This window comes from Sinocyclocheilus anshuiensis, unplaced genomic scaffold, assembly GCF_001515605.1.
Source record: "Sinocyclocheilus anshuiensis isolate Anshui unplaced genomic scaffold, SAMN03320099.WGS_v1.1 scaffold450, whole genome shotgun sequence".
NCBI lineage: Eukaryota > Metazoa > Chordata > Actinopteri > Cypriniformes > Cyprinidae > Sinocyclocheilus > Sinocyclocheilus anshuiensis.
Genome location: NW_015546056.1, coordinates 358,870 through 381,690, shown reverse-complemented (window position 1 = coordinate 381,690; position 22,821 = coordinate 358,870). Strand labels below are relative to the sequence as shown.

General features: G+C 36.9%; 1 protein-coding gene across 1 annotated transcript in view; it reads left to right on the top strand.

Moving 5' to 3' along the window:
* Nucleotides 1-22,821, top strand: part of LOC107699273 (THADA armadillo repeat containing) — an 87,652-nt gene that overhangs the window by 29,491 nt on the left and 35,340 nt on the right. Inside the window, exons 22-31 of the mRNA XM_016500484.1 lie at nt 1,175-1,284; nt 4,643-4,775; nt 8,699-8,821; nt 8,927-9,049; nt 11,548-11,639; nt 11,781-11,814; nt 12,555-12,677; nt 12,783-12,905; nt 15,404-15,495; nt 22,315-22,404. Of these exons, the coding sequence (XP_016355970.1) occupies nt 1,175-1,284; nt 4,643-4,775; nt 8,699-8,821; nt 8,927-9,049; nt 11,548-11,639; nt 11,781-11,814; nt 12,555-12,677; nt 12,783-12,905; nt 15,404-15,495; nt 22,315-22,404 (1,043 nt within the window). The remainder of the gene's footprint in view (nt 1-1,174; nt 1,285-4,642; nt 4,776-8,698; nt 8,822-8,926; nt 9,050-11,547; nt 11,640-11,780; nt 11,815-12,554; nt 12,678-12,782; nt 12,906-15,403; nt 15,496-22,314; nt 22,405-22,821) is intronic.

Sequence of the window (22,821 nt, the reverse complement as noted above, 5' to 3'; positions counted from 1 at the left end):
GAAACATTAAAGTGTGACAAACATGCAAAAAAATAAGAAATCAGGAAGGGGGCCAACACTTTTTCACAGCACTGTATATATATATATATATATATATACATACAATTTGGAAATAATTAAAAATGATTACATTAAATTAATTATTGAAAATTAAGTGTATACACAGTAGCGCTGCACGATCGTGATCTCGATTCAAACACCCACGCAATCTAATTTCTAAATGACAACGATTCGCCCGTGTCTATTAAACCTTTGAAAAAAAAAATAATCATACAATCGTTCAAATCTGCATTTGCACTGCCGCTAACACAGAGAGCTGGGGCCTGTACCATGATGGTGGCTGAACAAACTCAGGGTTACAGGATTAGTTTCAACCAAACCAGTCCAAATCCGGCTTTGTTGGTACCATGAAGCTGATCATCAACTTTCTCTGTCAACTCGGGCTTGATCCTGAGTTAATGGAGCACATGCACATGAAAGTGTCACATTAGTAATGAACAGCCAATCACATGCCTTGAAACTGTGATTCAATTCTCGCGAGAGAGTCACTACCAAAGATTAAAAGACTGAACAATATAAAGAATTTAAACACATTTATAAGATGAAACGATCTATCTATGAAAGAGGGAAACTTAAAACATCATATGTGGTCATGTTTAAAGCTATTGATTCTAAAACTTATTTATATTGCATATTATCTATGTTTATGTTAATTTAAAATAAATTCTCAATCAACGTGATTCTCAATTTATCCAGAAAAGAAAATAGTTTCAAAGTGCTTTAATTATTATTTAATTGAAATAATTTATTTTTATGCGTCTATTATATTTTAAAAATGTGTATAATTACACTGACTTCCCTGATTTACTCGTGTTTAGTAGATTCAAATTGTGATGATTGTAATTATTTTAGTTATTATCTGAAAATGATGTAGTGGACATTTTAGTGGTGCTATATGGAAGTATTAACACCTGTATTGTTGTGCTGAGAAAACACAAACAAAAGTAAAAATATTGTAGACCTCAAAATGAATGCTCTATGTCTGGTTCAACATGTATACTTATGGGTTCAAAAAACCTAACTGAGGCAGTATGTGCAAAATGAAAACTTTTTAATGTGAGTGTCCAATTCCACATGTCCATCTTGTTAATCTCTGTGTCCGTCTTTCTGTCAGGTGGAAGGTGTGGGGCAGTACTTTCGGGAGCAGCTGCTGCAGTCTCGTCACAGGGGGGCGTTTGAACTGGCCTACGTGGGATTTGTTCGGCTCACTGAGATGCTGTGCAGGTGAGAGATCTAAGCCAATCAGATTGCTCGACCTGTCCCAGCGGTTATATAATAATGATTAAAACACAGTCCAGACTCATCAGCTCTCTGTGCAGTAAAATAGGCCCCTTGTCATCTACAAAATTCAAGATGTTTTCATCCCAAAGGCCTTAGTCAGAACAAGTGTGCATCTTTATTAATGAGGGAGTCATAAGGACTGCTCCACCAGAGCCCCTGATGTTGTGCTTGGCAATAATGCTTCATACCTGAATGAGTCCAGTCCTCCTCCTCCTCCTCAACCAGCATCCTGGAAACCAGCACTGCTCCTGAAGCACAAGCTTCAAATAATCAGGAAGTTTGAAAACGGTTAACATCTGGAAATGTGAGATTTAATGAGCTTTGGAATGTGGTCTCTGTGCAGAGGTTAAGGAAATTGACTCGCTCGCTGCCACGAGTGTGACATGAGTGGGACATCAGATCGCTTCTGCTGCTGTGGAGTTGCCGAGGGAGCGTCTTTAATGATCTGACTCCATTCCTGCCTTCTGCTTTCCTCTTCTGCTTTTAATTTGCCTCTCTGCAGTTTCTACTTCGTTTTCATGAAACTCTTTTGAAATTTGAAAACAATCAGTGTCCAGTGTTATTATCATAAACTTAAATTATTAAACATATTTTTGTTAATTGAAATAAAGCTAAAATTAAATAGAAATATTTATTTAGTAAAAAAAATATTAGAAATGTTGCCTTGGCAACTATCTGAAATAAGTTTAAGTACTAAAATCAGGTTTTCGGTTGGTCTAAAAGGTTGTAAAAAATCTTAAATTAAACTAAAAGAAATGAATTAATTAATTTAATAATTAATTCATTAAGTCATGGCATTAAATGTTGCGTGCATTGCAAAAAAAAAAAAAAAAGAATATTTTCATCAGTATTTTTGTTTTCCAATAAAAATATCTAAACATCCTTAAATCCAGATACTTAAGATGCAAATGTAAAATTAAGTCTTAAAACTAAACAGAATTAAGCGCGTTTATGCTTAAAACAACATAAATATCTGTCAGTGAGGTATGAAAACTTCCTTTTTTTTTTTGTTTTTTTTGGCAAATATTTTTAGTAATGAACTTTTTTTCATTTCGTTTTGCTTCTCAAGTAAGTGTATCTTAAACAAGACAAAAATACTGATGAGCATCACTTTTTTTTTTTGCAGCAGCAGAAATACAGTAAAAATGTTCTTATATTCTTGTGGTTGGGAGCAGAGGTATTTAAGCCTAAAGGTTTTTTTTTTTTTAGTCTTAAAAGGTCTTTAAAAAGTCTTCAGTTTACCTTCATAAAACCTGCAGAAACCCTGAAAATTTTGAATAATATTGAAACTGAAATACTAATAAATTGCAACTGTTTAGAACTATTTTAAAAATGACAAAAAAGACAAAATAATCTAACATTATTTAAAAAAAAAAAATTAATATGAAAACTGAAATAGAAAAATAAAAGCTAATTGAAAATAATAACTGTAATTACATACAAAATAATACAAAAATAACACTGGTCGTAGCTGTTGTCTAATCTGTTAGGAGTGATAAATACAGTTTTGTTTATCCAAAGCATATACAATAACAGAAGAGACTCGTTTACGTTATCAAGACTCACAACCGAAATTTGAAAGTGAGTTTGGTTAATGTTTGCTGCATAAATATCAACAACCAGTTGTTTCTTCATTTACATCCATACGACTTGAGACAAGCACTACACGTTAATCGCAATTATGTTGGTGCTGCCAAACTCTCTCAGGTTATGAGAAATGGAGAAAAGTAGGTGTATTGTGTGCTTTTAAGTGCTTGGGCAAAGACAAAAACTGAACTAGATTAAACTGGATAGTTATTGGACTGTGTATCTGAGAATAAAAGAAAAGTGGGCACTACATACCATAATGAAGCCAGACCTGTTCGTAAATATGGTTTTTATTACTGTGTAATACTGACTAGCCTTTGAGATGTTGTGCTCAAGTGGGTGATCTGTTTTTTTTTTCTCTTTTGCCATACAAGTAAATTTTCTAGCATCCCTATCTATTAAAAAAACAGGCATGCAAACAAATGCTCAAACCTGAAATGGCAGCGTTTTTTGTTTGTGGTGGATGGGCCTGCATTAGCAGTTGTGTCTGTATGGAGTCTCAGAGGTGCTTCTGGAGGAAAAGCATTGCTGTGTGATTACACGGCTCCACCGGCAACCACTAAGCCCGTTACGAGGTGTTGATTGTGGGGCGTTCGACGCCTGCCTTTTGAAGGTTTCCCCTTGTGTTTGGGGTAGTGTATTGTGTGTGTTTGTGTGTATGGTTTGGATTGTTTGATCTGGCCTGTTCGGTCCAGCGCGTCTGGTATAACGGTACTTTTCATAACGAGAGCCTCGCATTTTTCTCCGCTCTCAAAGTGGGCGTCCTGCACACGCTTGGGCAGCTCCTGCTATGTGTTTGTGTGTGTATTCAACCGAGGTTTGCAGTGTAATTACAGTGCTTGCTTAGGCAAGCATCTCTCTTATTATTGCTCATACTTTGGAATAGGGTTTTGAACAAACTTTTAACATGAAATATTATTCGTTGTTGTGTAACTCATCATGTACTGTTTGTGCTATGAACATGAATGATTGCTTAAATGGTGTGACTTACTGAGATTTCTTTTATTAATCATGGCTTTGTGAGTAAAATCATTTTCCTGTAGCATTTGCTAAGAAAGAAGTCTATTTTGCTCATCAAGGCTGCATTTATTTGACCAAAAATGCAGTAAAAATGGTAATATTGTGTAATATTATTACTATTTCAAATAACTGTTTTCTATTTGAATATATTTTAAAATGTAATTTATTCCTGTGATGCAAAGCTGAATTTTCAGCATCATTACTCCAGTCTCCAGTGTCACATGATTTTTCAGAAATCATTCTAATATGCTGACTTGCTGCTCAAGAATATATCTAATTATTATCAAACAGTTGCGCAGCTTAATATTGTTTTTGGAAACCATGACTGACAACAGAGCAAGTCTCTGTATGATTGCACAACGAAAATTATGTTTATCTTCACAGCTTTTCCTCTGTAGTATAACTTGGCTCTAGTCTGACATTTTCCCTGAATGAGTGTTTAAATTCAATTAATTTTATAGTCTGTGCTTTGAGATCACATTTGGATGTGATTTGATTTTTAGATTGCTTTGAAAACTGTGGATAATATCACATCAGAGAAAACATAAACAAAAATGTCTGCGAGACACTGGGAACCACACAGACTTGGATACCAACAGTCCTGGGAGAAAATGTCTTGTTCAGAATTCCACAACAAGGTCTTATAAACAAATGTGTGTGTGTGTGTGTGTGTGTGTGTGTGTGTGTGTGTTAGGAGTGGGAGCGCTACGCTGCAACAGCTGCCAGCACACTGGCTGAAGGAGGTTCTTGAGGAAGTGAAATCCAGTGACCCCTCCTCCAAACTGTGTGCGACCCGCCGCAGTGCAGGAATACCCTTCTATATACAGGTTCGTATCTTGGGCCTCCTTTATGTACGGCACAGACCACTAGATCTCTTATCCTCCCAAATTTATCATTTACACTTAAAGAAACAATAGCACTTTCCTCTTGTATAAATTTCTAAATTTAAAGTTTACTAATTAGAAATCCCCCCACTATATTTTCTTAATACATCTTATTCATTTTATTGTGAATGATTTGTGCATGCACGTCATTTTTTTTTTTAGCTTAGCTTTGTAATGAGCTTGTAAGTTCTAATCAGTATTGTAACTCGATTTTCCAGTGAAATGACAGGTTTCTCTCTAATGACGTCAGACTTTTTCTAATCATTTAGTCTGCTTAAACACCACTCCTTTCTTACTTTATAATCGCCTGCAAGCTCACATTCAGATCTGTCTCCATCCAATCAACAGCCGATGGATAAAACCAAGTCCCCACCCTGCATTTACTCCACCCAGTAATCCATTTCTCTTTAATCTACAACATAATACAGAACGTACGTTACACTGCAATTGCAACTTTTAAAATAAAAATAATAAAACCTGGGGGAAAAAAGGATTTTAAAAACATGAAAACAGGAAAGTTATGACATTAAAATAGAAATGAAGAAATGAGTAAAGTAAAATAAAATTAGTATAGTAAAATAAAATATACATTTCTTAAATAAGTGAATTTGTAACACTAATCACGAGTAGGGGTGTAACGGTACACTTATTCATACCAAACATTTTCAGTATGGGACTTTCAGTACAGTATGCATGTGTACCAAACAAATCATTCATTTTTTCTCAGGAAATTCAGACAATAATGTCGTTTTGTCGCTCTTTGATGTGCCGTGACAGATCGCTGTATGAACGCCTCAGTTTAAACAGCAGCGTGGAGTGCTTCCCTTCCTCTTTACTTCAAGTTTTACCATAAAATAAACATGAATGAACATCTCATGCCTCATGTAATCGCTCAATCAGTGTTTCAATTGCGAAAAGACGTCATTAAAACAGCTTGTAAACAAAATGTCACATAGCATTTTATTTACCTCAGGCAAGTCATCAGTGTCCACAGCTTGTTAGTTCACTAGAAAAATTAAGTGTAGAAAAGAGCATTTCGCGAAATATTAGACTATATACTCATTATATTTTACTTTACCTGTTAGTGATATCTTAATTATTAGTTCACTAGAGAAATTAAGTCTAGAGAAGTGAAATATTAGACTCGTTATATTTTTACTTTACCTGTTAGTGTTCTTAATTATTTAATGTATGTTTAAATAAATCTTTTATGAAACAAGTTGTGAAAGCCACTGTGTAAATGATTATATTTCAACAACAAATAGAAATTGTATAATTTAGAAGTTAATTTAAAAACAGCATTGAGTGCAATATACATGTTTGCATAGAATTTTTTTGAGTGTTGATTATTATAGTTAAAAATAAAATAGTAGCCTAATTGAATTTAAGTTTGGGCTCTGTTGTTAATTGTAACCTTCCTAATGTAAAAGGGCTCCCTACAACTTAGAGCAGAAGCTGAGGTAGATTTTTATAGATTTTTTTTTATTTTATTTTTTTTATTAGGTAGATTTATAGAAAATTATAATTGAATTTATTTCTTTCTTTTTTAAGAAAGAGCAATTTGTTCAGTAAACCATTGTTTAATAAAAAAAACAACAATTTTAGTTTTTCTCCTCCTGCGGTACAGAAACCATACCGAACCGTGATCTCAAAACCGAGGTACGTACCGAACCGTCATGTTTGTGTACCGTTGCACCCCAAATCACGAGTGTTTCTGTCATTTAAGTACACACAAAACAAAACTATGTTTGAAGACATTATCATATTAACTAAAAACTGAATGCATACATTTCAATGGGGAAAAAAGTTTTACATTTTCACTAGTGGTCTACTAGTGGCTGTATACAAGTTGCAGTATTAATAGGTAAATAGGGTATTTTACAGTGTATTTATAATGACAAAAGTATGGCGTCACTTTAGTATAGGGACCAATTCTCACTATTAACTAGTTGCTTATTAGCATGCCTATTATTAACATATTGGCTGTTTATTAGTGCTTGTAAAACATATTCTGCATGACCATATTGGTCACACTTTATTTTAAAGGGTTACTTCACCCCAAAATAAAATTTTTGTCATTAATCACTTACCTTCATGTCGTTCCAAATCCGTAAAAGCTTCATTCGTCTTCGGAAAACAATTTAAGATATTTTGGATGAAAACCGGGAGGCTTGTGACTGTCGCATTGACTGCCAAGTAAATAACACTGTCAAGGTCCAGAAAATTCTGAAAGACACGGATACGTTTTCTACGTTTGTTTACACTTCGATTTGAACGAAAACAGCGCATCCGTGTGGTGCGGCTGACAAGTAGAACAGTATACGCAGCTTACGTTCAGTGGACACTCTCCAAAATGGCACTACGGTGACGCTTTCATCCAAAATATCTTAAATTGTGTTCCGAAGACGAACAAAGCTTTTACGGGTTTGGAACAACATGGAGGTAAGTGATTAATGACAAAATTTTCATTTTGGGGTGGAGTAACCATTTAAGGTCCAATTCTCGTTATTAACAAGCCATTAAATACGATTTTTGCCTAACACTCCTAATTTGCTGCTTATCAATAGTTAGTAAGGTAGTTGTTAAGTTTAGGTATTGGGTAGGATTAGGGATGTAGAATATGGTCATGCAGAATATGTGCTTTATAAGCACTAATTAACAGCCAATATGTTAATAATAGAAATGTTAATAAGCAATTTTGGTGTTACCACCATATTCTACATCCCTAATCTTACCCAATATCTAAACTTAACAACTACCTTACTAACTATTGATAAGCAGCAAATTAGGAGTTTGAGGCAAAAGCCGTAGTTAATGATTTGTTAATGGCGAGAATTGGACCTTAAAATAAAGTTTTACCAGATTGTACTTATATTTTACCAACATTACTTATATTTTACTTATATAAATGATACTTTTATTTAGCAAGGACACATTGAAGTGACACTAAAGACTTTGACATTTTCATAGATTCTTTTTTTAAATAAACGCTGTTCATTTGAACTTTCTATTCATCAAAGAATCCTGAAAAAATGCATCACGGTTTCCACAAATGTATTAGGCAGTGCAACCGTTTTCAACATTAATAATAATAATAATAAGAAGAAGAAGAAGAAGAAAGATGCTCTTATAATAGTGTAGTTGCCGAATCTATTAGCAGGGGCTACGTAACCATAAAATTACTCTGGTGAACCTTTAATGCCTAGAGGTACTTAACTGTAAAATTCCCCACAAATGTGTGTGATGTTTTAGTTGCATAGTACCTCCAAAACAATCATACTTGTACAAATAAGTAATAACCTGACAATCTCTGAAGATTCCCACCGCCAGGAATTAGTTTCATTAGTGTTACTCGAACATCTGCGGATCGTTAATTGATTCCATATAGTTTTTATGATGGAGATCATCCCTAGTGGACAGTCCTCTGAGAGGTCAGAAATAGCTGAATACTGAAGTCAAGGAAAAAATGGGCTTTGGATCTGAAACGCAAGACAATGAGAGGGTTTTAGGGAAGAATAAGATGGGGAGAGGATGAATAGACTCAACACCTGGCATGAGCGCACATTCCTGCGGTATGTCCCGGAAAAGGTGGTCTTGTGCGATGAGTTCACACCCTTTGGCACGAGGACAAAAGAACAGAGGCCGTATTCGGTTACATACTGTGAGTCATTTTTCCTCATTCACTGTCCCCGTCTCAAAGGAATGTGCTGTCTGAAATACAGCTTAAAGGACAGTTCACCTAAAACTGAAGCTTCTGTCATCATTTACTCAGCCTCATGTCATTCCAAACCATGTCAAATGTGTGGGAACTTGCCTGTTAATCCTCCATTGTAAGTGATAGCTGTAATAATGTTGTCTCTTTGTAGGCCCTGCTGTCCTCTGAGCCCAAATCATCCAGCTGTGGACTCCTGAAGATGACCATGAGATCTCTGATGGCATTGGCTATGCCCTCTAATGATGCAGATACTGAGAGCAGCTCTGTGCCACAGGTGGACACACACACACACACACACACACACACACTTCTTCTCTAAGAGGAAAATATGAGTAGAATCAGGCATGTTTAATGGGTCTTTGTTTTTGTGTACGTACAGGTCCACGCTCTGAACATCCTGAGGGCTTTGTATCGAGACACACGTCTGGGGGAGAACATTGTGCCATTTGTGTCAGATGGCATGCAAGCTGCTATCCTGGGTTTCACTTCTCCTGTGTGGGCCGTGAGTATACCCTTTTACTTATTTTTATACAATGTCTATGTAGGTTCCTTCAATAACAAAAAAAGTATGGCTTTTCAGACATGGTTGACCACAGAATATGTATCTCGAAGTACCATCATGCCATTTTATTAGATATAGTGGTAACACATTATAAAGGTATACATAATGTACAGTGTAATGAATTATATATTTTTATAAATAATTCTAAAATGCATTATAATATTGGAAGGTTTGTTTGTTCCATGTTTTAATGCATTATCATTTCTACAGGTGTAACAGTTAACAGATAAGTATTTTAATGCATTTTAACTGATTATAATTATTATTAAGATCATACAATGCATTATAAGGTCCATTAAAATGCATAATAAATGCACTAAAACTAATCTTATAATGCAATAGACATAAAGGCTTACATAAAGTAAAGTGTTGCCGACATAGCCAATTAATTTTATTTTAATATATAGTATACACTGTGACTGCCGTTCTTGTCTACATCTGCTGTCTGTGTGACGTCACATTGACGTATATACGTATATCGGCTCGATATGAGAAAAGGGTAAAGATTTTAGTAGATTAAAAAAACCCAAAAAACACTGGGTGGATTTGTATCATTATAGGGTGGTTGTGTACACACACTGCCAACGCACATTTATGTTCAAACAACTTGTAAAAGTGCATGTCGCATCCGATGACCCCTTTAAATATTTTTGAGTTTGACTTGAAGCATCCAAATATACATGCATTGCACAGACTAAACATATTTCATTTTATTGTTTTGTAAAAGGGGCTTAAAGTGTATATAATCCTTTCTCTCACTCATTTTTTCACTGTTCCTCACGTACAGTACACCACCCTGTCAGGCCATAGCTGTTGCTGAGGCACTGACAGGTTAATAATTAAAGTGAATTAGAACACTAGGGACAGGAGCCGTACGTGCGGACACACACACACACACACACACACACAGCTGTGCGGTGGTCCTGGCCGATTGCCCTAGATTGCTCGCTTTGATCACCTCCACATGGGTGACTCGGCTCCTACAGGTCACGATGGCGACAACTCCAGGTCACATTCCTGTGCTCTCCTCCCTCATACCTGTCTGTCTGCTTTTACGTCTCTTTCATACATCTCTCCTCACTTAATTTTCTTATCAGGTTCATTCCTTTTGAGTCCTTTCCCCCACCCCTCCCACTCGTTCCTTACTCTCAAGATGTCAAAAGATCTGCTACTGTAGCCGTGTGCTTCTTTACTGCAGCGCTCCAGCCAGCAGGCTTTACTGTAGAGTACAGTAGGCCTAATCCTTCCCAGAATGCAGCAGTCAGTCAGTCACAGAGAACACACACATTCTTCTTGTAGTCTGTGAGGAATGTTTCTTAAGCTGACCTAAAAATGTGATCAAAGTTATGAGGCAGTAACACTTCGAACATTAAGTTTGGTGTGTCCAGCATTACTTTAGCCACATAAGATTGTGATTTGAAGGCGTTTTACTGTTCCTGGAACAAGATGTCATCAGGCCCTGCAAATCCTGCATGACGTGGACTTTGTGACTCTTGTACACCCTTGAGCTCCAAGACCAATTTTTGCATTGTAATCGTCTCGAGGGCCATCATCATGTGCTCTGACTCGCTACTCTCTCATGTTAAATCATATCTTTTTATTACATTTTCCCCCTGAGGTCTATTTAAAGAAATGATCCACCCAAAAATGAAAGTTTTTCCTCTTTGCTCACCCCAAGTTGCTCCAAACCTGTATGACTTCCTTTCTCCTGTGAAACATGAAGATATTTTGAAGAACGTTGGAGCTCATTGACTTCCATTGTATGAACACAAAACAACACTGACGCATTTCTCAAAATGTTTTTTTAATGTGCCACAGAAGAAGTGACATAACGTCGTACAGACATAAGTTTGAGTAAATATTAATTTTTTTGTAACTATCCCTTTGAAGTGTTAGTACCAACAGTCACTATTTAGTTTTCATGAGCATTTTCTACTTTTCCCTAACATTAAGTCAAATTTTAAGTCATTTTTCATTGCTTTGTCTTTAAAGTTGCAGTCACATTTGCAGAATTTGGGTGAAATTTTACAGGCATTGTCAATCCATTGTCTGCTGTCAGTAGTGTTGCGATGGGCAAATCTGGCTGTAGAAGTTAACATGTTGTTAATTGTATTTGCATATCAGTCTATAAGTGTATTGCTGGCCTACAGTCCACAGCAATCCATTTGCATTCAACATCATTATCAGTCTGAACTTGACTCACAGAAAGCATTTTTTATATTTTCGTTTCAATCATTTGCAATATTTGTTTTAATTGTCTGTCTGTGTGCACAGCATACTGATGTTTGGAGTAGCCACAACACAAGCACCACATTTTTAAGATTTGAAATGAAGTTGACCTCTTTAATGTAATAGTGTGCGTCAAAGCTCGAATGATTAATGTACATGGAGGGAAGATTTGCTCTGATGTCAGTCTCTCCATCCTGTCCTCTTTCTAGGTGAGGAACTCCTCGACTCTCCTGTTTAGCACTCTGATCACGCGGATATTTGGGGTAAAGAAGGGAAAAGATGAGCACTCCAAAAAGAACAGGTGTGACTTCAGTTGTTTTATGTACCATTCCCAACTACACTGTAAAAAAAAAAAAAACCGGTAGTTGAGAAGACTTAAAGCAACCAGTTTCATTACTTTTTTTTTTTATTTTTTTTAATTTAACTTAATTTTTAATTTCAGCTCAACTTATAGAATAATTACCGGTCAACTTAAAGTCGGTCTGTGCTTTCAGCAAACATAATAAAACAAGTTTTATAAACTTTATTAACTTGTGAATCCAAGTTTAATAAGATATTAATATTACACATTATTAAGGTAAAACACTCTTATTTTGGCAGACCTTTCCACTAAACAATTAAAGGCTGCTTAACATGAGTTAGTTGCACAAAAGGTCATACAGAGTTGTTTCTATGCACCAAAATAACTTTATAAAACTTGCTCTTTAAAATTAAAGAAACTTCATCAAAGCGACAACTACTTACCCTCATAATGAAACAAAACATGACTTTTTAAACAGAACTTATTAAAAACACTAAACAGGTCAGCACCGATAGCCTTGTATGTGCCTTGAAACGCAAGACAATGAGAGGGTTTTAGGGAAGAATAAGATGGGGAGAGGATGAATAGACTCAACACCTGGCATGAGCGCACATTCCTGCGGTATGTCCCGGAAAAGGTGGTCTTGTGCGATGAGTTCACACCCTTTGGCACGAGGACAAAAGAACAGAGGCCGTATTCGGTTACATACTGTGAGTCATTTTTCCTCATTCACTGTCCCCGTCTCAAAGGAATGTGCTGTCTGAAATACAGCTTAAAGGACAGTTCACCTAAAACTGAAGCTTCTGTCATCATTTACTCAGCCTCATGTCATTCCAAACCATGTCAAATGTGTGGGAACTTGCCTGTTAATCCTCCATTGTAAGTGATAGCTGTAATAATGTTGTCTCTTTGTAGGCCCTGCTGTCCTCTGAGCCCAAATCATCCAGCTGTGGACTCCTGAAGATGACCATGAGATCTCTGATGGCATTGGCTATGCCCTCTAATGATGCAGATACTGAGAGCAGCTCTGTGCCACAGGTGGACACACACACACACACACACACACACACACTTCTTCTCTAAGAGGAAAATATGAGTAGAATCAGGCATGTTTAATGGGTCTTTGTTTTTGTGTACGTACAGGTCCACGCTCTGAACATCCTGAGGGCTTTGTATCGAGACACACGTCTGGGGGAGAACATTGTGCCATTTGTGTCAGATGGCATGCAAGCTGCTATCCTGGGTTTCACTTCTCCTGTGTGGGCCGTGAGTATACCCTTTTACTTATTTTTATACAATGTCTATGTAGGTTCCTTCAATAACAAAAAAAGTATGGCTTTTCAGACATGGTTGACCACAGAATATGTATCTCGAAGTACCATCATGCCATTTTATTAGATATAGTGGTAACACATTATAAAGGTATACATAATGTACAGTGTAATGAATTATATATTTTTATAAATAATTCTAAAATGCATTATAATATTGGAAGGTTTGTTTGTTCCATGTTTTAATGCATTATCATTTCTACAGGTGTAACAGTTAACAGATAAGTATTTTAATGCATTTTAACTGATTATAATTATTATTAAGATCATACAATGCATTATAAGGTCCATTAAAATGCATAATAAATGCACTAAAACTAATCTTATAATGCAATAGACATAAAGGCTTACATAAAGTAAAGTGTTGCCGACATAGCCAATTAATTTTATTTTAATATATAGTATACACTGTGACTGCCGTTCTTGTCTACATCTGCTGTCTGTGTGACGTCACATTGACGTATATACGTATATCGGCTCGATATGAGAAAAGGGTAAAGATTTTAGTAGATTAAAAAAACCCAAAAAACACTGGGTGGATTTGTATCATTATAGGGTGGTTGTGTACACACACTGCCAACGCACATTTATGTTCAAACAACTTGTAAAAGTGCATGTCGCATCCGATGACCCCTTTAAATATTTTTGAGTTTGACTTGAAGCATCCAAATATACATGCATTGCACAGACTAAACATATTTCATTTTATTGTTTTGTAAAAGGGGCTTAAAGTGTATATAATCCTTTCTCTCACTCATTTTTTCACTGTTCCTCACGTACAGTACACCACCCTGTCAGGCCATAGCTGTTGCTGAGGCACTGACAGGTTAATAATTAAAGTGAATTAGAACACTAGGGACAGGAGCCGTACGTGCGGACACACACACACACACACACACACACAGCTGTGCGGTGGTCCTGGCCGATTGCCCTAGATTGCTCGCTTTGATCACCTCCACATGGGTGACTCGGCTCCTACAGGTCACGATGGCGACAACTCCAGGTCACATTCCTGTGCTCTCCTCCCTCATACCTGTCTGTCTGCTTTTACGTCTCTTTCATACATCTCTCCTCACTTAATTTTCTTATCAGGTTCATTCCTTTTGAGTCCTTTCCCCCACCCCTCCCACTCGTTCCTTACTCTCAAGATGTCAAAAGATCTGCTACTGTAGCCGTGTGCTTCTTTACTGCAGCGCTCCAGCCAGCAGGCTTTACTGTAGAGTACAGTAGGCCTAATCCTTCCCAGAATGCAGCAGTCAGTCAGTCACAGAGAACACACACATTCTTCTTGTAGTCTGTGAGGAATGTTTCTTAAGCTGACCTAAAAATGTGATCAAAGTTATGAGGCAGTAACACTTCGAACATTAAGTTTGGTGTGTCCAGCATTACTTTAGCCACATAAGATTGTGATTTGAAGGCGTTTTACTGTTCCTGGAACAAGATGTCATCAGGCCCTGCAAATCCTGCATGACGTGGACTTTGTGACTCTTGTACACCCTTGAGCTCCAAGACCAATTTTTGCATTGTAATCGTCTCGAGGGCCATCATCATGTGCTCTGACTCGCTACTCTCTCATGTTAAATCATATCTTTTTATTACATTTTCCCCCTGAGGTCTATTTAAAGAAATGATCCACCCAAAAATGAAAGTTTTTCCTCTTTGCTCACCCCAAGTTGCTCCAAACCTGTATGACTTCCTTTCTCCTGTGAAACATGAAGATATTTTGAAGAACGTTGGAGCTCATTGACTTCCATTGTATGAACACAAAACAACACTGACGCATTTCTCAAAATGTTTTTTTAATGTGCCACAGAAGAAGTGACATAACGTCGTACAGACATAAGTTTGAGTAAATATTAATTTTTTTGTAACTATCCCTTTGAAGTGTTAGTACCAACAGTCACTATTTAGTTTTCATGAGCATTTTCTACTTTTCCCTAACATTAAGTCAAATTTTAAGTCATTTTTCATTGCTTTGTCTTTAAAGTTGCAGTCACATTTGCAGAATTTGGGTGAAATTTTACAGGCATTGTCAATCCATTGTCTGCTGTCAGTAGTGTTGCGATGGGCAAATCTGGCTGTAGAAGTTAACATGTTGTTAATTGTATTTGCATATCAGTCTATAAGTGTATTGCTGGCCTACAGTCCACAGCAATCCATTTGCATTCAACATCATTATCAGTCTGAACTTGACTCACAGAAAGCATTTTTTATATTTTCGTTTCAATCATTTGCAATATTTGTTTTAATTGTCTGTCTGTGTGCACAGCATACTGATGTTTGGAGTAGCCACAACACAAGCACCACATTTTTAAGATTTGAAATGAAGTTGACCTCTTTAATGTAATAGTGTGCGTCAAAGCTCGAATGATTAATGTACATGGAGGGAAGATTTGCTCTGATGTCAGTCTCTCCATCCTGTCCTCTTTCTAGGTGAGGAACTCCTCGACTCTCCTGTTTAGCACTCTGATCACGCGGATATTTGGGGTAAAGAAGGGAAAAGATGAGCACTCCAAAAAGAACAGGTGTGACTTCAGTTGTTTTATGTACCATTCCCAACTACACTGTAAAAAAAAAAAAAACCGGTAGTTGAGAAGACTTAAAGCAACCAGTTTCATTACTTTTTTTTTTTATTTTTTTTAATTTAACTTAATTTTTAATTTCAGCTCAACTTATAGAATAATTACCGGTCAACTTAAAGTCGGTCTGTGCTTTCAGCAAACATAATAAAACAAGTTTTATAAACTTTATTAACTTGTGAATCCAAGTTTAATAAGATATTAATATTACACATTATTAAGGTAAAACACTCTTATTTTGGCAGACCTTTCCACTAAACAATTAAAGGCTGCTTAACATGAGTTAGTTGCACAAAAGGTCATACAGAGTTGTTTCTATGCACCAAAATAACTTTATAAAACTTGCTCTTTAAAATTAAAGAAACTTCATCAAAGCGACAACTACTTACCCTCATAATGAAACAAAACATGACTTTTTAAACAGAACTTATTAAAAACACTAAACAGGTCAGCACCGATAGCCTTGTATGTGCCTCTATACTGTCCTATAGTAATAAAAGGCAAAAATGCAAAAAAACAAAAAAAACCCCCACTAAACTAGGGCTGGGCGATATAGCTAAAAAATGTGTCAACGATATAATGTTTCATATCGTTCGGTATCGATGATTATTGACATTTTTTTATAACCTTTTTTAAAATAAAGAGCAATAGAAATTTTTTTGACAATTTAACCACTGTATTTTTAAATTAACCCAATTTATTGAGACAAACAACAAATATTTTTTTGTTTTAACAGTCAAACACACAATACAAATTTAACGAATATCTAATTTCTAATGTTTTATATGCAGATTAAATAGATCTAAAGAAAACTTTTGGCTTGTCTCCTGAGGCCACAGGAGGGTGCAATGAGCAAAATAATGCAGCATATTTAAATTGTGAACGCAAGGAAATATCTGTCTATAAAAAAATGTGCATTACGTCTAAATTTACTCATATAAATCAAATATAATTTTGTATTTGTCTGTCTAAAAATGCACTGAATATGCGTTCTGTGTGAATGGCTTTAACCCATTCAACATCTTCTCCGCATTGAGCTTCTATATTTCTGTAATATTTTGAATGAATAACGCAGCAGCGGTGCATCTCGTGGGCTAGGCTAACAAAACATTAAAATGCAACAAGGTCACTTACATCATTATCACCGCATCTCGCGCGCCACTGATGATGCTCCCTGACGCACTCCTAACATTCAAATGCAAATGTTTATTTTAAATTCGACTAATCATTTTTTTACTCACAATCTCCTTATCACAGGCAGGCACAACACTCATGTTCGTGTTTGTGTTTGTGTTTGCTGTCTGCGTCACTCATAGCACGTGCCTATATCGTGCGCTATATCGAACATTTTTGTATATCGTTATCGAAAAAGGTGTACCGTCGATAAATATCGATACCGTTTTATCACCCAGGCCTACACTAAACATAGCTAAAACTAAACAAAGCCCATTTTAAATGGCAAATAATTGCTTGTGCTCATAAGTCCCCATGCTTTAACCAAAAACAAGTGCAAGGGATTATGGGTGATCGGTGATCAAACTCATCATGGTAGTTTGACCAAAGTTGACATTGTAAGTTCTTGCTGTTAAATATTTTAAGTTGCTCATAGTAAATGTCATAAAAGTTGACTTTAATATTTTATGTAGTGTCAACTTTTTCTACAGTCTGTCAACTATCAAAATAGAGTTTTCTGACAGAATGGAAGTTGCAATTCTTACAGTGTACTTGTCCTGTCATCTGTGACTCAATGCCTTCACTGTGTAAAAATACTACCAAAATGCTATTGCAACCCATGATACTAATGTAATTTAATATGTTTGCAAATAAGACAGAACTTGATGTTATTCATTGGGAGTTGGAAGAAAGTGGCTGGAACATTGCAAAATGGACCCAGGTGGTTTGAGAGAAAAGGTTGAGAAGAGACATTTGTGATATCTGATAACTGAAAAGGAAAGGCATTTCAGATGCAAAGCAAGTGTTCCAGACTTGATGCAAGCATTCCATTAGAATGCATCGTTTCGATGCAAGGCTTGCCACAGCTCACTTAATGTGAATAGATCTTGAGGTGAGTCCTGTGTGATCCTGCTCTGTCAGGGGTTGTTCACTAGGGGGCACTGAAGTTCTGTGCTTTTTCTCCTTCCAGTCCTCTATTCCAGTCATTAATCTCTGTCGTATGTTGGCCTACAGCGCATGGACACCTTCCAGCCCCTTAAATGTTCTGGATGTTCCTCCTAACTCCCTGATGGCCTTTGTTTGTGTTCTGTTCTATCCTCATCCCACGTTTATGGGATGTCTCGCAAAGACTCTTTTGTTCGTGGTTTCAACTTTTCCCTTGTGCTGATCAAAACTCTTGACAGGTATTGGAGCTGACGCACAGGGGTTAACGCACTTCAACGCGTGTTTATCTTTTCCGTAGTAGAGGGAATGCTAACAACATCTTGCCCAAGCACGCACAAACGTTGACACAATTCTTGCACACATTCACACCCTCTCCATTGCTGCCCGGTTGACCGTGACCTCTGATCCCTGGCCACCGCAGGATGGGGCGGGTGGGCCGTGATGGGACCTCCTGCTGCGGCGACGACTGCTCTGCGTCAGCTCCCTAATCCCATCCAAACCAGTGGAGCGCGAGCTGTTGCAAGAATGTCCTGATGCATTCTGGGATTGAATGCAGAGAGGTCACGGATGGAGTGAGGAATGACTAAGCAGGCGTGGCACTGACCTCGTTGAAAAACAATAACGGATCACTCCTGAGATCATCGTTTGTTATGATTAATCGGTGTGCTGATTGGACTTAATTGGAGAATCAAGCGGGCCGTAATGACACAAGCCAGTGTGTTGGACTACCTCACACTTCAAAGAGCCCATGTGCTCCCAGGTCAGCTGACCGTGGCATTACCCTAGGATTTTCTAAAGAGACGCTGAATATTTAGAGGTCACTGAAACTCCGTATAATCGCAATGAAATGAGGCTGGCTCTTCGGTCTGGATATATTCCCCATAGTCAGGACCGTTTACTTTCTGGATAACCCTGCCGCCAGCTTGTCCGACATCTCGATGTGTTTGTCTTTAGTTTTATGTGTTTGTATGGCAGGCATCTTCATCCTGCGGGTCACTCGGCTATTGCTTATTGTTGTTTTGTTCAATTTCTCTTCCTGTGTGCAAGTGTTTTTGTGAGTCTTGTGATTTGTGCGCTGACATGTACTTGTCAAACATTTTGACAGGCCGTTCTCTGTTATGGCTTTTTGGGTCTTTTTGTTTACGATCTGTGTGTACTGTGGCTATGTCCTGTATAGCATACTATCTCACTATTTCTGCAGCATAGAATGTGTGTACTGTGCACAGTATGCAAATTTTCTTTTTGCACGGAAGACTGACTGCATTCTCCAAAAATCCACCCATCTCACATAAGTCTGCGCTATTCTTTGCTATGTATTCACATGTTTTTAAAAAGAAAATGGATAGTTAAGTGTAAGGCTCTAAAACTACCATTCAAAAGTTTGAAGTTTATTTGATCAAAAATACAGTAAAAACAGTAATATTGTGAAAAATTATGATTTAAAAGAACTTCTTAACTGTCTATTTGAATATATTTTAAAATGTAATTTATTCCTGTGATGCAAAGCTGAATTTTCAGCATCATTACTCCAGTCTTCAGTATCACATGATCCTTCAGAAATCATTCTAACATGCTGATTTCTTATTATTATCACTGTTGAAAACAGTGCTGCTTAGTATTTTTGTGGAAATACTTTTTTTTTGTTTAAAAGAACAACATTTATTTAAAGATTTTTGTTACAAAGTAAAATTCTTCACTGTCACTTTTGATCATTTTAATGCATACTTTCTGAATAAAAATATAAATTTATTTTTAAAAATGAATTACACCAAATTTTTGAACAGTAGTGTAATTTGGGACACATTTGCTTTAAACATACAAAAAAAAATATTGGAGTATGTTTTCCCAAGAAAACACTGTCAGTCTATCTATCTCAAAATTTCATGTTTGTTTCTTTGAAATAATTTTCACTCAAAAATTGCTAGCAATTTTCACAAATAATTAAAATGTAAATCATGCGGCACTTTTTTTTTGTGTGTGTACCTAAAACAAGAGAGTTGTATAATCTTTAATTTGTTTATCAAACACACATTTGTTTATCAAATTTGAGTTTTAGTAGCTGTGCTCTTCCGAATTCATTAATGTAAGTGGGGTTTGTTTGTGTTTCTTGGATTGGATTGCTTTTCAAACATGTTTTACATTTAGATTTGTTGTTTTGCACAACTATAAAAATGAATTGATCTGATTCTTGCCATTAAAACAATGATTACCGTCAAAACAAAGCACTCAGAGTAATGTTTTCATTGGTCTATTTGGACTAGATCAAAGGAGTCAAATCAGAGTTTGAAAAACGAATGATACACATCTTAGTTAAACACTGAAATGAAACAAAACGAAAGTCTTTAAACCATTGTATAAAACATATTTTGACGAGTAATGACTTCAGTTGCACTCAAGTTTATAAACAAGTCTAGCATCTGATACCATCTTCTGGCTTAGGCAATTTTGTTTGGATTCTTTAAACATGTGCCTTTTTTGTAGTAACTTGTTTGACTGTTTTCCTCCGCAAAGAAGATACTTTTGTTAGTTTGCTTGGTCTTATCAGAATATGATCAGAGAGTTTGCTTGGTCCCGAGACTTTTATTGGCTGACCTCAGTCATCTAGTGCACAATACAAAAAAAAAAAAAAAGTTTGTTTCCTGTTTTCAAGATCTGAATGTTATTTACATTACATAAACAAATTAGCTGAAGAAATACTGTAGTGTAGTGTGTGTGTGTGTGTGTGTGGTCAGCGTTTGTGGTTATGATGGCCCTATGCAACACACTCAAGCGCATTACACATAATATGCAAATTTATATCAGTTTAAATTCATTTGTGAATGTAAGTAATGACAAACGAGCGGATAAAGATGGTTTAAGCTCGACAGGCTGCATTTATGGACATCTTGGAAGTGTTTTGCCTGGAAGACTCTAATCCATACTGAAGGTATGCAGGGTTGTGTTGAGCTTAACTGTAACCACATTTGCCCACGTCAGAGCTCGTGTGTGTGTGTGTGTGTGTGTTGCTAGCATGCAGCATGTGGCCAGGTTGCAGACATAGCTGACCCACCTTGTTACCATGTCAGTGCCCTGGCCTAAGTTCAGACCAGACTGTGTGCATTAGCGGTTGAAACAGGATGTGGTGTGTTTGTGTATGTGTGTATTTCACATGGCTGAAGTCACAACATGTGTGTTTGAAACATTGGCTCTTGAGCTAAAGTTAGCCCTGTATGGGCTGTTTCAGTTAGACATGAAGAAAAAAACAAAACGTTTTATTAGATGGTCTATCTTAAACAGAGAGGCTTAGCTAAATAAAGATACGTTTATGTGTGTCACACACGCATACACTTTCACTGTCTGTCTTAACACATATGCATTTGTCTCGAGTGAAATTCCCAGGGTTTATTCCAGCCGCTCTGCTTTCTAAGGAATAAACAAGCAGGGAGCCGCGTGTCCCTGCAGCGCTCCATCAGAAGCTGCGCTAATGAGAGCTTTATAGAGCTGTAAAGAGAGCAGACTTTAGGAAGTGGTTTACAAACCAGACCTTTAAAGGTTGCAGTCTCTTTCTCTCCTCTCCTTGTGTCACTTAGGCTCTGTTCCAAAATCTAGTGAGCTGCCTACGTAGGCAGCACGTTCCTGACACAAAGGGTGTTTCCAAAAAGAAATACCTTCTTTTGGCAGAATTGCACGTATCCATAGCAGAGGAAACAATCCCATAATGCACTGTGATGTGAAATGACAATTACAGTATTTTTACCCTATAAAGCCTGATATGCAGTAGGTCAGAAAATTCTAATTTTTGACTGAAACCTCAATGCATTATTCTTGATAACTATATTTATTTATACCAGACATTTTATAACACACCTCTGCATGGCTTGAGCGTCTTTTATCTTTTCACAAAGGTTTTACTTTTCTACAGTACAATGATGGTTCTGAATGTGCTGCGAGTCTACTGTTGCTTTAGTAGGCAATGCAACATTGATTGAAAGATAAACCGCACATCCTTATTTCACTGTTGTTGTTTACATTGTGGTTAGGCAGACAGTTTGCTACTTGCATTCAGTTTAACGGCATTAACAACAGGTCAAAGAGGGCAAGCTTTCGACTGAACTGCACACATGCATTTTAAACATTTTCATCATGCTCTTGCTCCGTCTATGCAATAAATGCAAATTTTTGGAGGAGCAGGTTTTTCTAGCATATTTAATTCAACTACTCTGGTAATTTCAATGTTATGACCTATTTCAGGGTGGCCAAAATTACACTTGTAAATCAATCAGAGCTACAATTAAATATGAGGATACATATTCATGAAGATGCATGTTAAACCCGTATTCGCACCCTTATAGTATGCAAATATTTCTGCCCTTTATCATTCATGTGATTCAGACTGAAGCCGCCATTCGGGTGTAATAACAGACCTTTGTTTTCAGCTAAAAAAAGAAAAATACAGAGCTGTTGAACACCATAAACTAAGAATAGGCACTCTAGTCTGCAAAATACTGTTAAAATAAAAGTCTCACTTATGAAACTTATCAGCCAAACAGAAAAACTGGTTACCAATTGATGTCAGATTAGTGTCATTCATTCGTCATTTCTTTTCTGATCTAATCTGCAATCCTACACATACTTTAACCTTAATTTCTCTCACTTTTCTCTTAACAGAATGACCGGCCGAGAGTTTTTCACTCGTTTTCCTGCCCTCTATCCCTTCCTCCTCAGTCAGCTACAGGAAGCTGCAGCCTCTGTGAACAGGTGAGAATTTCCCAACGAAAGGCCACCTATAACATCACAGAACCCTGCAATGTGTGTGCGATTTGCGTCGGATGTTGTTAAAGAGCTGAACGATCCCAGCGTTCACTAAAAACGAACCCAGTTCTTCTTCTCACCCTTCTTTAATTTCTCAGAGGCCCTTATTTAAGATCGTTTAAGTGCCCCATCAAGCCTTTTTAGACCTATTAAGCATTTTGACCACACTGATGGACAGATTCCTAGCTGAGATGCCTCAGATAAGTAAACCGCTTGTGGGAGTTTCGGCCATGTTGGATCCAGTCCTCGCTCTCCGGCGGCTGTGAGAATGTTAGTCTCTTAACTCCCTCAAATAATTTCTCCACAGACTGATGCGCCACTCTTCCAAATAGCAATTGCGTTGTGCAAGAGGCCCTTGAGCCA